This window comes from Castanea sativa, chromosome 6 (genome assembly GCF_040712315.1).
Source record: "Castanea sativa cultivar Marrone di Chiusa Pesio chromosome 6, ASM4071231v1".
NCBI classification, from domain to species: domain Eukaryota; kingdom Viridiplantae; phylum Streptophyta; class Magnoliopsida; order Fagales; family Fagaceae; genus Castanea; species Castanea sativa.
Window position 1 is genome coordinate 21,464,919 of NC_134018.1, and position 12,347 is coordinate 21,477,265.

At 35.2% G+C, this 12,347-nt stretch overlaps 1 protein-coding gene across 1 annotated transcript; it reads left to right on the forward strand.

Annotated features, from left to right (window-relative positions):
• The first annotated feature begins 420 nt into the window (after positions 1-420).
• Positions 421-11,223, forward strand: LOC142639235 (putative serine/threonine-protein kinase At1g54610). The gene is made up of 8 exons (XM_075813375.1): positions 421-1,671; positions 3,760-4,044; positions 4,310-4,627; positions 5,413-5,640; positions 5,928-6,028; positions 6,866-6,980; positions 9,832-10,302; positions 10,708-11,223. The coding sequence occupies exons 1-8, from the start codon at positions 1,264-1,266 to the stop codon at positions 10,912-10,914; spliced, it is 2,133 nt and encodes a 710-aa protein (XP_075669490.1). The 5' UTR covers positions 421-1,263; the 3' UTR covers positions 10,915-11,223.
• The last annotated feature ends 1,124 nt before the right edge of the window (positions 11,224-12,347 follow it).

Below are 12,347 nucleotides of genomic sequence, written 5' to 3' on the forward strand. Positions count from 1 at the left end.
TTTTGATGCATATGGAATAATTTTGTTTTTAATTTTTTTATTTAATTAAAATTAATTTAGATGTGATATGACAAATTTTTAATGTCAAAATAGATTTTTTAATTATTATTTTACTGTACTGTCAGTCATGTCAGCATTTTTTGTTAGTTGGGTGACGGTAAGGACTTAAATGTCATGCATTAATTAGTTTAGAGATTAAAAGTGGTAAAATAAAAATATAAAGACCAAAATAAAATTAATTTCAAAATGTAAGGACTAAAAATTCATTTAAGCCTAAATATTACGGTGGTAGACAAGTTTAAGAGCGCGTGAGTCGAGGATACGAGAAGAATGTCTTATTATATTTTAGGTTATTGTATTTTTAGTTTTTACACACATTGGTTTGGACTTCACTCATCAGTCATTCAGTAGAGTGAGTGAGTACTGACTTTCTCTCTTCTCCTCATAACTGCCTCTGCCTCTGCTTCTACCTCTGCTTCCACTTTAAATACGCGCCGCGACAATCATTATTGTTTTTGTATTACTATTATTACATTACACAAACAATTCACCATTTTTATTATTTTATTATTATTTTATTTTCTGAAACTCTCTCACTCTTACGTGTGTGTGAGTCTCTCTCTCTCTCTCTCTCTCTCTCCTCACACACTCTCAAATCTCTGTGCCCTAGATCCATGGCTTCCCTCTCCAAACCCTGGAGTGTGCTCTAGGGTTTCAATCCTTCTCTCTCTCTCTCTCTCTCTCTCTCTCTGAAATTCGTGCTTGCAAACTATGCCTCTGCTGCAGTAGCGCTATTGTTTTCAGTGTACTGTAAGTGAATTGAAGATTCTCACAGTTTTTGTGTGAAGCTTTTACTTTTGGGATTTTAGGGTTTGAGTTTTGCAATTTTAGTTGGGGGGTTTTATTTTCTGTGAATTTTTGCAAGTTTGTGCTTCGGAGTGGAGGATTGAAATTCTAGTGGAAAAGTTCTTTGCTTTTGTTGGCATTGTGGATTGGTTTTTACTCATTTGTGTCAAGGTTTTCAAGATTCTAGGGTTTTGTTTCTTCTAATTGCAACACTCTTACTTTCTGAGTAGTGAAAATTTGGTTGATTTGATAGTAGTGTTGAATTCAATGCTTACTACTTAAGATACTTTCTTTGTTTGGAAGTTTGCCAATTATGGGCATGGAAGAAGAGGAAAATAGTGCTAAAGTTGGAAGATTTGAGGGGTGAATACTCATTCAAGAGGTGAGTTTTGTTGTTGGGGGTGGTTTTGGTGCACAATGGGTTGCCTTTGTTGCAAGCCCTCTGCTATTGAGGATAGCAAGGAGAGCCCAAGAGAGCGGTTCTCGAGCAAGGCCTCGTCGGACTTGCGGGGGTCCAGGGTGACCTCATCGAGAAGGGAGGAAGTGCATCGAGCAAAGGATCGATACGATAGTAATGATGGGAGGACAATGTTGATTGATAAGCATGCGAATGGCTCAGTTCGGTTACACAGTGAGCATTTCGAGAGGAAGAGGGAGAAAATGGAGTATGTTGTTGCTCAACATCCGGGGATGGGTAGTATTCCAAAAGCAACAGAAGGGGAGCAGGTTGCAGCAGGGTGGCCGTCATGGCTGGCTGCAGTTGCTGGAGAGGCTATTAAGGGATGGACACCACGGCGTGCAGATTCTTTTCAGAAGCTGGATAAAGTATGATCCTTTCCTTATTTGCCATTTTGAAGTTACATAATGTTGGGTATTGAGGGAAACTGACAATGCTTTCTTATGTTACTTTGCAGATGATCATTTTTCTTTTGAATTTTATTGCTTTATTAATCAGCCCAATCACATAATTTTGAGTGAATTGATTGTTTTTATGTTGGAAGTGCATTTGGCCTTATATATAGTATTTAAGACTTTATTGTAAAGTCCTTTCCTTGTTCATATGGAAATAAGACTTCCTGAACATAGCATGTTTATTTCACCTTTTACGTATTCTAGATAGGGATCCATGTAGAAATAAGACTCATATGGAATTGTTTCTATAGGGAGTGAGTTAATTACTGGCATCTAAACTTCCGTCAACTAATGGCATTGTTCTGACTAATATTATGCTTGGCAATGGGTTATAAGCCAATGAGTTTCAGCTCAATGACACTTCATCTTCTTATAAAAGGGGAGTGGAGGGTGTGTTGTGGAATACTAGAAGAAAAGAATGAAGACTCTAAAGCTAAAGGAGAGAACAAAGATGCACATATTTTTATTGGCGTGTGAACTTGATACAACAGAAGAGGACTCATATAAAAGAATGCTCATTTTAAATTTGTAAACCATCTCCTCCTACATTGTATAGTTGCGTGAGAGTCGTGATCATTAGCCTTGTCTTTATTAAAGGTCCATTTGGCAATGCCTAGGACTGGAAAGGAGTTGTTTGTAGGTTGGAGAGGGACATTTGGTAAGTGTAAAAGTGGTGTGATTTGGGGGGCAGTTCCTTTGCATTATGTGTACTATCTATCTGTAGAGGAATAATCCCACTTTTAATGAAAAAGAACTGAATGGAAATTCTCTTAATTATCTTTCTATGTTCTCTATTTGACCGGCTGTCTGCTGTGGGCCGCATCCGTTGTGATGCTTTCTTGGATTTCTTGCTCTAGTAAACTTAGGTTCTAAGTGCTTGAAAGGATGTAATACACATCCTGCTGTTCCTTTTCTTCTTCTTCTTTTATTTTATTTTATTTAATAATAAATAAATAAAATTTGTAACTTAATCCTTTTGTTTAAGAAAATTGATTAGCCTGTTTCAAGAAGAAGAAGAAGAAGAGTAAAAGGCCAGATTAGTTATGAAACATCAGGTTAGGTTTGACCTAGGATATAGTAAGGGCTAGGGTATTAGGCAGTTTGAATCAGTGATGAAACTCTGATTAATGGCAACTGCAATCTAACTGTTGTTCTTATTAGCACTTATCAAAAAAGAACAAGAAAAAAGGAACTGCTGTTCTTATTAGCAAAACAGAATCAATAAATAGGATTGATCAAGGGGATTTATCACATCTAGCTATCCACTGCATACTTCCAGAGATCGACTTGGAAATATTCTTTTATTAATACCATTTAGCTGATTCAGAAATATGTACACTTGTGCCATAGCTCATTGGCTAAAACTTGAATCAGTGATGAAACTCTGATTAATGGCAACTGCAAGCTAACTGTTGTTCTTATTAGCAAAACAGAATCATTAAATAGGTTTGATTAAGGAGAGTTATTACATCCAGCTAATCACTGGATACCCCCAGAGACAGACTTGGAAATATTTTTTTATTAATACCATTTTGCTAATTTGGAAATACGTGCATTTGCACCAGAGCCCATTGGCTTGGAACTATAGAATTTCTGAACAAACCAATGTTAAGGATATTATTCTTCCTGTTGTTCATATTTGTTTACTATGATATTTCAGCTGTCTAATGCTTATTCTTCTAAAAAAAAAAAAAGGGCTGTCTAATGCCTATAATGCAGGATAGAGGTAAGGTAGCTTAATTGAATTCACAAAGATCAGATTATTCTATTTAGCTGTTACTAGTGGTGCTTTAGTCTCTCTCTCTCTCTCTCTCTCTCAGTTGTCCACTTTAAGTTGTATTACCTGTTGGCTGGTTTTGGTTTGTCTTATGATTTTTTTTAGTTTCTCTCTCTCTGTCTCTGTCTCTCTCTCAGCTGTCCACTTTAAGTTGATATTACCTGTTGGTTGGTTTTGGTTTGTCTTATGATTATTTTTTTTCTTTTTATTTATTTGTTTTGCAGATTGGCCAGGGAACTTACAGTAATGTATATATGGCTCGTGACCTTGAACATAATAAAACTGTTGCTTTAAAGAAAGTAAGGTTTGATAACCTGGAACCTGAGAGTGTTCGCTTTATGGCTAGGGAAATTCACATTCTACGTAGGCTTGATCATCCAAATGTAATAAAACTGGAAGGTCTAGTTACATCAAGGATGTCTTGCAGCTTGTACCTTGTTTTTGAGTACATGGAACATGATTTGGCAGGGCTGGCTTCACACCCTGGTCTCAAATTTACAGAAGCACAGGTATTATAGATTCCTTTTCTCCTGCCCCTCCCCTCCCCCTAGACACTGCAATTTGCTGTTCTATAGCATGCTTTAAGTTTTGCTTTCTGTAAATGCAGTCCACAATGATGTGACCATTAAATAGTTTTTCAGAGATGTTAACGTCAATTGATATTACTTATTCATATATTTTGCAATAGCACCTAATGGAAATCTATCTTCTTCTATTTAGAATCTTGGGATATTATATTTCTGTTTAGTTTGCTAATTGAGTTGATGTTTCCAGGTCAAATGTTACATGCAGCAACTTTTACAGGGATTGGATCATTGTCACAGCCGTGGCATTCTGCATCGTGACATAAAGGGTTCCAACCTTCTAATTGACAACAATGGCGTCTTGAAGATTGCAGACTTTGGTCTGGCTAGTTTTTTTGATCCCCATCAAAGTCAGCCACTTACAAGCCGTGTTGTAACTCTTTGGTACCGGCCACCAGAGCTTTTACTTGGAGCCACTTACTATGGAACGGCTGTAGATTTATGGAGTACAGGTTGTATACTCGCTGAATTATATGCTGGCAAGCCTATTATGCCCGGAAGAACTGAGGTATATGTTTTTCCCCCACCAAACATGTGGAATTGATCTCTTACTTTATTGTGATTAATTGAACCATCACTTTTGCTATGCACATATAAATATTATAGGATTAATGTGCACGATCTGCTGTTTTTGCACAATTTATTGTATCAAGCATATTATTGGTTAAGAACCTGTCTTTTCTGCTTACAGGAAGTGATTACCTTTTAATTTTTGCTAGGCATGCAGTTTGTGGCTGCTAATTGCCATTTATGTTTCAAAGGTTTAATTGTTTGGACTTTTGGAATTACTGTTATCATTATTTATTTTTTTGCTTAGAGAACTATAAAGACATGCTGAAATTTTTTTCTTAATTAAGAGATGAGCAGAGATAAATATTTACATACAAAAGTAAGGTGCAAGGCTTTGGATCTAGTTTGAAGGAATATGTTTCCTAAAAAAATGCCATTAATGTGGAGATGTGTGATGGAGAGTTGATTTTGAACATTCAGTTAGAGATTGGTGGTCACTGGTTATAGTAGGCATGTTGTAGTTTTGTTACTTTTGTATTGTTCTCAACTTCTCAGACTCACAAATTACCTAATTTTTTTGTGATCATCACACTGTATTTAAGGTGAATTATAGTTTAAATAAAAAAAAGACATCCCCAGTAATAATTGTACAGATGACATGTAACTAAAATCTATGGCTCTTCTTCTTCTTCTTCACTTTCAGCATGTCTTTTTGCTTCTCTTACTTTGAATTAGCTTAGTTGTTTAAATTATCATTGAACTCTTCATTTTGCTGCCTTCTAGGTTGAGCAATTACATAAAATTTTCAAGCTTTGTGGCTCACCTACAGAGGATTATTGGAGAAAATCTAAGTTGCCTCATGCGACCATATTTAAGCCCCAGCAACCTTATAGACGCTGTGTGGCGGACACATTTAAGGATTTCCCTGCTCCAGCATTAGCATTAATGGAGACCTTACTTTCCATAGATCCTGCTGATCGTGGATCTGCAGCTTTTGCACTCAAAAGTGAGGTATGAAGTTTTAGATAAATGAAGTCTTATAGAATTTCTTTTTATTGTATTTCTGCTGAGTGTGTTTATCTTTATTTTATAATTTTTTACCAGATTTTTTTTGCTTTGGCCATGATTTAAAAAAAAAAAAATTATTATCATGACCTGTTCTTTTTTAGTTCTTGTCATGTTACTGCCATAACAGTACATTTAGAAAAGTTTCAAAATATTTGTTTTGCTATTTTCTTGTGGCTATAAGTTATTGTGATTATTTGTTTACATTTTTTTTTTTGGTTTATGTTCTCCAGTTCTTTACAACAAAACCACTTCCCTGTGATCCTTCGATCTTGCCAAAATATCCTCCTAGCAAAGAGTTTGATGCAAAAATAAGGGATGAAGAAGCTAGACGGTGAGGTTTTTTTTATTAAAAAAAAAAATCATAGCTACAAAGCACCTCTCTTCTGACGTTTATGGTATTGTTTAGGAGGCACAGATATGTCAAAATGGCAGTTGTATAGGTATCTGATACATATTAATATTGACATGTCAGATATGTATCAGATCGTATTCATTAATTGAAATATCAATTTTACATTAATGTCCTTGATAGGCCTGAGATATGGCATGGAAATGGAACAAGCATCCCAATCATATAAAAGACCAGATGAAAGAAACCCGAGGAACTAACAGAAAGTGAGAGAGAGAGAGAGAGAGAGAGAGCAGATTTGTTCATCTTCCAAGCTGATTGAAAAGGGTTTCTAGGGAACAGGATTAATTCATTTAGTTTGTTTTTTTCATACAAACTGTACTGATGTTTATAGGTCCAACTTCTGAATTTTATTGGCCTTTTAGACCTGAGATATGACACAGAAATGGAACAAGCACATCCCAATCATATAAAAAGACAAGATCTAAGAAGCCTAGGAACTACAAGAGCGAGAGAGAGTACAGATCTGTTCATTTCAAGCCGGTTGAGAAGGGTTTCTAGGGAGCAGGATTGATTCATTTAATTTGTCGTTTTCATACAAACTCTATTGGTGAATATAGATCCAACTTTTAAATTCTATTAGCTTTTTAGGCTTTAATGTATGATGCATTATTGTGAAAGCAATGTTTATACATATGTTTCTAAGGCTATTGACATTTGAACTCCTGTCGATGAAAAGTGATAGCTGGCAAAGGTGCTGTATGCACTAATATCTTGTTTCTTTCTCTTTTCTCTTTTTTTTTTTTTTTACATGGATAGACAAGGAGCAGCAGGAAACAAGGGCCAGAGAATTGACCTCGAAAGGAGAGGAACAAGAGAGTCACGAGCCATTCCAGCTCCTGATGCCAATGCTGAATTAGTCTTGTCAATACAGGTAACCTCATGTTTATTTTAGTTGTTATTCGTACCACTCTATTTCCACTGGGGAGTGGGTGTTATAATTTGTGTTTCTGATTATGATTTTAGTGTTTGCCTATTATCATTTTAGTCCTGGTTCCTTAACCTTCGCTTGATAACACGCGTAGTTTTAAAACCAGAATGGACTGCCCTGTCAGGTCCGGTTTGATTGCCCAGATCTTTAGGTTTAGAAAACTGGACAATTCAAATTGTGTTTTTTTAACCGTTCGAAGCACCTATCAGACTGGTCAACTGTGATACTGGTTGCAGTTGGACCAAGTCTGAAATGTTTGGAAAATTGCAGATTATCGTGGACATGGAGAATCAAACCTGTTACCTCCTTTTCAATAGCTTACCAGCCAGCCATCAGTTTATGTGCCTTTGTCGTATTAGTTAAATGAATAACTATTATATTTATTTCTCATTCAATCCTCTCCCATTCTCTGCCAAATGGGTCGCACACACCCCCCACCTTCATTATTAACCCTTACCATTTATGATGTTAACACATTTGACTGTCTAAATTGATAACTAATACAGAATTTACGAATAAAATCAATGAACTTTTATATTGCTTTGATTTTAGCAAATATATTTATACTTTTCCATTATGTTATCTACTAGAAATCATTATCATGGCTCTCTCCATACATAACATTGAATTTGAGTTCTTTTTTGAATTTATTTGTAATTTCGGAAATGTGCTTTTTGCATGTGAATGTGTTGTTTGTGAATTTACTTAGAAAATGATCTTGTTTTAGATTAAAATGATTTGTACTTGAAGGATGTTAAACACAATATTTATCATCTTTGGTTATGCCTTAATTTTTTTTCTTATAGTATATACCTTATAAAAGTTGTGAAAAACATTTGAAAATTGTTTAAATGTCTTTAGATATTATTTTTAGTCAATGTTGTTGGTTTTTACAAATTTAATCCATTTATTTGTATCTTAATTAATTGTTAAAATCAATATGATGTCATCACAGTTTGGCTTCCGGTTAAACCCTGGTCCAACCTTAAAACCTTAAACTTCTCTTTCTTTGGTTCTTTACTGCTCTTTTTCAAAAAGAAAAAATTGAATATGACATGCTGAATTTCAAATTTCAAAGAGTAATAAAAAAAAATAAACAGAGAAGAAAGCTCTACTTTATGCGTTACATGCACAAATGTTGAATGAATAGCATAAGTTTACCACAATTTTTTCAGGCATATAACATTGTTTTGAATTTGTATCCCTTTTCATTAAAAAAAAAAAATTCCTCTGTTGGCAATGAGGATTCAATGAAAGTGTGTCATCATTAAAAATTCAAGTTATAGCTTGGTTATTTGTGTATATCAAATCACATATTATCCATTTCTCTATGTAGAACTGCCAACATGCGTTTTTCTTTTTTCCAATTTATTTGAATTTCTTGATCTTTTTTACTTTTTCTTGAGTTTTTGGGTGTATCTCTTTGTATACTTCTCGTATAAATAGGTTTTGCTCTTTTTCACTGGATTAAAAATTTTCTGTGGAACCAAAAGCCTTCCATTTTTGACTGGTCACAAAGCTCGGGTTTTTTTATTTTTTTTATTTGTACTCTTAATGTTAAAATTAGATGGCTTTTTGTGCATGCACTTAATAATATATATGTACAATACACACACACACACTTACACGTGTGTGTGTCTTATAATGGTTTGATTCAAAGTTCAATACAATATAAAAGAACTTACTATATGAGAAAGAATTAGTATGAATGTATTCAACTTGTCATTGGATATGCCCTGTACTTATTCAAAAAAGAGAAGGTCCTGTACTTATATTTCATTGTTTAAACTTCTGTAAATTCCTTAAAAGAAATTGAGTAAAGTGATATTTAGACTCAATGATAACTTGATTTCGCTCACTGTTGCAAGTTTATTATTTTGTTGGAGAAACTAGCTTGGGAAGCATATATCAGATATTTGGAATATGGTTCTGGGTTGTTTGGATGGAGTGGAATCAGCACTTGTTTGAGGATACCGAAAATCATAGGATCATTTAAAAGATTTGTGCCAGTGCACTCTTTTTAATTGGTCTTAGTGTTGGAGTTTTTCGGATTGTTCATCCAGCATAGAGTTCCTTGTTTCTCTTAGACTAGCCTTTTGATCTTTGTCCTTTAGCTTTCTTTGTTCCTTTGTGTTCGTCATTTTGAACTCTTTTTTTTTTTTTTTTTTTAATAATATTTTTTATCAATATAAGTACACTTATTACCTATAAAATAATAAATACAAAAAAAAAAACTTGATTTTGTTCACAGTTCACCTATTTTGACCCAATTCCATTTAGTTGCATGGATGACATCTTTTAGACTCAATGATAAGTTGATTTCATTCACTGCTCACCCATTTTGACCCAACTCCATTTATTCGTTGTATGGATGACATCTTAGACTCAATGACAACTTGATTTCGTTCACTGTTGTTCACCAATTTTGACCCAATCCCATTTATTTGTTTTATGGACGACTTCTTAGAGTTATAGTTTGATTTATCCTTGGCCGCTTGCCTTGAGTATGAAAATCTGCAATATGAGCACCATGATAGTATTCTGAAGTTTACCACTGCCAATTTCATCAGTTAATTTTATTATTTCATGTCAAAATATCTATACCATATCTCTTTATCATAACGTTAGACTATTATTCTGATCTCTTTCAAATGCCTTGTTTGTGTTATCTAAGCCTTATTTTAGCAATCTATATAAACTTATTTTTTGCATTTCTTGTTGTTTTGTTCTTCTCTTTTTAATCAATCTTGTCTTTATCCTATAAATTCTATGTTAATAATTTCTTTTGTTACAGAAAAGACAAGGTCAGTCCAACTCTAAGAGCCGTAGCGAAAAGTTTAACCCTCATCCTGAAGAAGTTGCTTCTGGATTTCCAATTGATCCACCTAGACCATCACAAGCTGTGGAAGGAAGTATGGAAACCCAGGAGCATCATCATAAGAGAGCCTCCCATTCAGGGCCCCTGGCTCACCGAGCTGCATGGGCAAAGGCTGGGAAAAACCTGGAGGATGCTGCAAAGATTTCAACTGGGGCTGAGTTGTCAACAATGTCAAGTTTTGGGGAAGCAAGGAGGATGTCTGAAGATCGCAGACAAAGGTCTAATTCTTCACAACCAGAAATTGCAAAATTTGTAGGCAGGTTTCCAGGATCCTTCAAGGAAGGCTCAGACTTTGTGACACAACAAGATCAAAAGCATCACTCACAGGGAATTGCAGGTTCTCATAAAAAAGAAGATGCAAAATTCAACAACAAAGACCCAATACTTGTAAGAAGTTAAACTTTCTTCTCCCCTTAAATAATTAGTTTTCAGTTCTTTTTTAAGATTTGTAGGCTGTAATAGATTTCTTATAAAAAAGAAAAATTGAAATAATTTTTCTTCAAAATTTGTTGGTATTACTTGTCAGCTATATAAAATAGATTTATATTTGTGTGTTTATTTTAGCTGTTGTAATGTTTACTAGTACTCCTAGAAAGAAGGCCTAATTCTTTGTATTTAGTGAGATTGTCTACTATAAAGAAATTTTCAGCCCAATGATTTGTAATATTTGACTTCCTTAAAGCTGATTATTCTTTCTAATCTGTTTAAAAAGTACTTCCTTTCGAGTAGCCTGGTCTCTTCCTTTTGCTTCTCTGATTGCCTGATACATGTTTTTGTCTGTATTTGGTTCAGCTTGGCTATGGATCAAAGGGTCACAAAATACACTACTCTGGCCCATTGATAGTTCCATCTGGCAACATGGATCAGGTGCTGAAGGACCATGATCGGCAAATCCAAGAAGCCGTTAGACGAGCACGCCTCGACAAGGCAAAGGTCAGAAAAGCACATGTTGAAGGGAATCAAATATCAACTAATGCATTATTTGTTTCTGGTCGTTGAACTGGTTGAAGTGAACCCCAAATAAAGCCAAGCATCTTCAGGATTCAGGAAGATCACCGCATACAATTTGGCTGGTGATTTTCTTTTGCACACAATGCAAGTTAGTTATTGGGTGGGGTTTTTTTGTATAGGTCTTAGGGGCGCTAGTGGCCATTTTTAGCTAAGCTTAAAGCTTATTGAGAAATCTCTCTCTCCCTCTCTGCAATTGATCACATATATTTTCTTTCTACTTTTCAACTGATATTGCTGAAGTATGGGCCATTCTTGTAGATCTTATTTATTATTATAAGCTGTAGATTATTTAGAAAATATGACGTCTTTCGTGATGAAAGAGTAAGATGTTGCATCCTCTACACTGAGTGTGCATTAATCTCCCCTTGTTTCTGTCCTTCCTACAAGATAATTCTTGTAGTGGCTGTAGTGCTGTCCAAACCAGGAGAATTCAGCTGCATGCTGTTATTATTATCTTCTGCTTCTTCTTCTTCTTCTTCTTCTTCTTTTTTTTTTTTTTTTTTTTTTTTTTTTTTTTTTTGATTTTAAGGCAAACTCCACTTTCCCTCAGTCCTCTCTCTTTTCCCCACCCTGTTGTCCCAGGTCTGGATCTGGGTCCTACTTTTTTGCCATACATGGCTACGCTGGTGGCTGCTTATTTTGTTTGTCATTACATCACCTAAACTTGTCTAATCTTCCCCTTATGCCTGTCTATGTTTCTTCCTAGGCTGACCATTTCTTTCTGTGGTAGTCCATGGTGGGTTTATTATTATTTATTTACCTTATGGGTATGCGATCCTGCACTGTGCCAAAGTAAATGGTGCAGCTGGCATCCTGAATTGAACTAATCCATTTGAGTGTTCATGTTTTTCTTCCCTGGCTGCTAGTGCTGGTCTGCCACACTTTTTCTACTCTAATTCAATAAGAAATCATGTGTGGTAGTGATGAAAAGTCTCTTTGGATTCCCTAGTACTGGATGTACCCAAAAAAATGATAATGTGTATGTGTGTGTGTGTGTGAGGGAGAGAGAGAGAGAGAGAGAGAGAGAGAGAGAGTTTTGAAAAATCTAATAAGGTTGTGTTTGATCTACTATACTTCATCATGGACTTAAATCTGGATAATTGTTGATTCCAGTCAAGGGGAGGGTTTGAAAAGTCAAGTTTGTAATTGTAGCCGGTTGAAAATTCAAATATGTTGGTTCTCGAAGAGGACTGAGTATTATATATTAGATAAAAGTTCTAGACCAAAGACTAGTGCTGTTTCTGGTGTTTCTTCTTGCTTAAACCCCCCTCTGAAAGGACAAATCCACTCTCTCCTTGTTCTTCTGCTATTTCTTACCAAACTCTCTTTACTCCAATCTAACTGGGCAGTTGAATTCACCTTTGATGGCTTCAATCTTTCAGACCTCTTACTCTTATGGCACTACAACTCTGAATTTTCAT

Bases quoted from the DNA above. Each gene is read 5' to 3' on its own strand.
- LOC142639235 (XM_075813375.1), top strand. From the start codon at position 1,264: ATGGGTTGCCTTTGTTGCAAGCCCTCTGCTATTGAGGATAGCAAGGAG. The intron at 4,045-4,309 runs GTATTATAGATT...TGATGTTTCCAG, and splicing joins TCAAATTTACAGAAGCACAG to GTCAAATGTTACATGCAGCA. The intron at 6,029-6,865 runs GTGAGGTTTTTT...TTACATGGATAG, and splicing joins AGGGATGAAGAAGCTAGACG to ACAAGGAGCAGCAGGAAACA.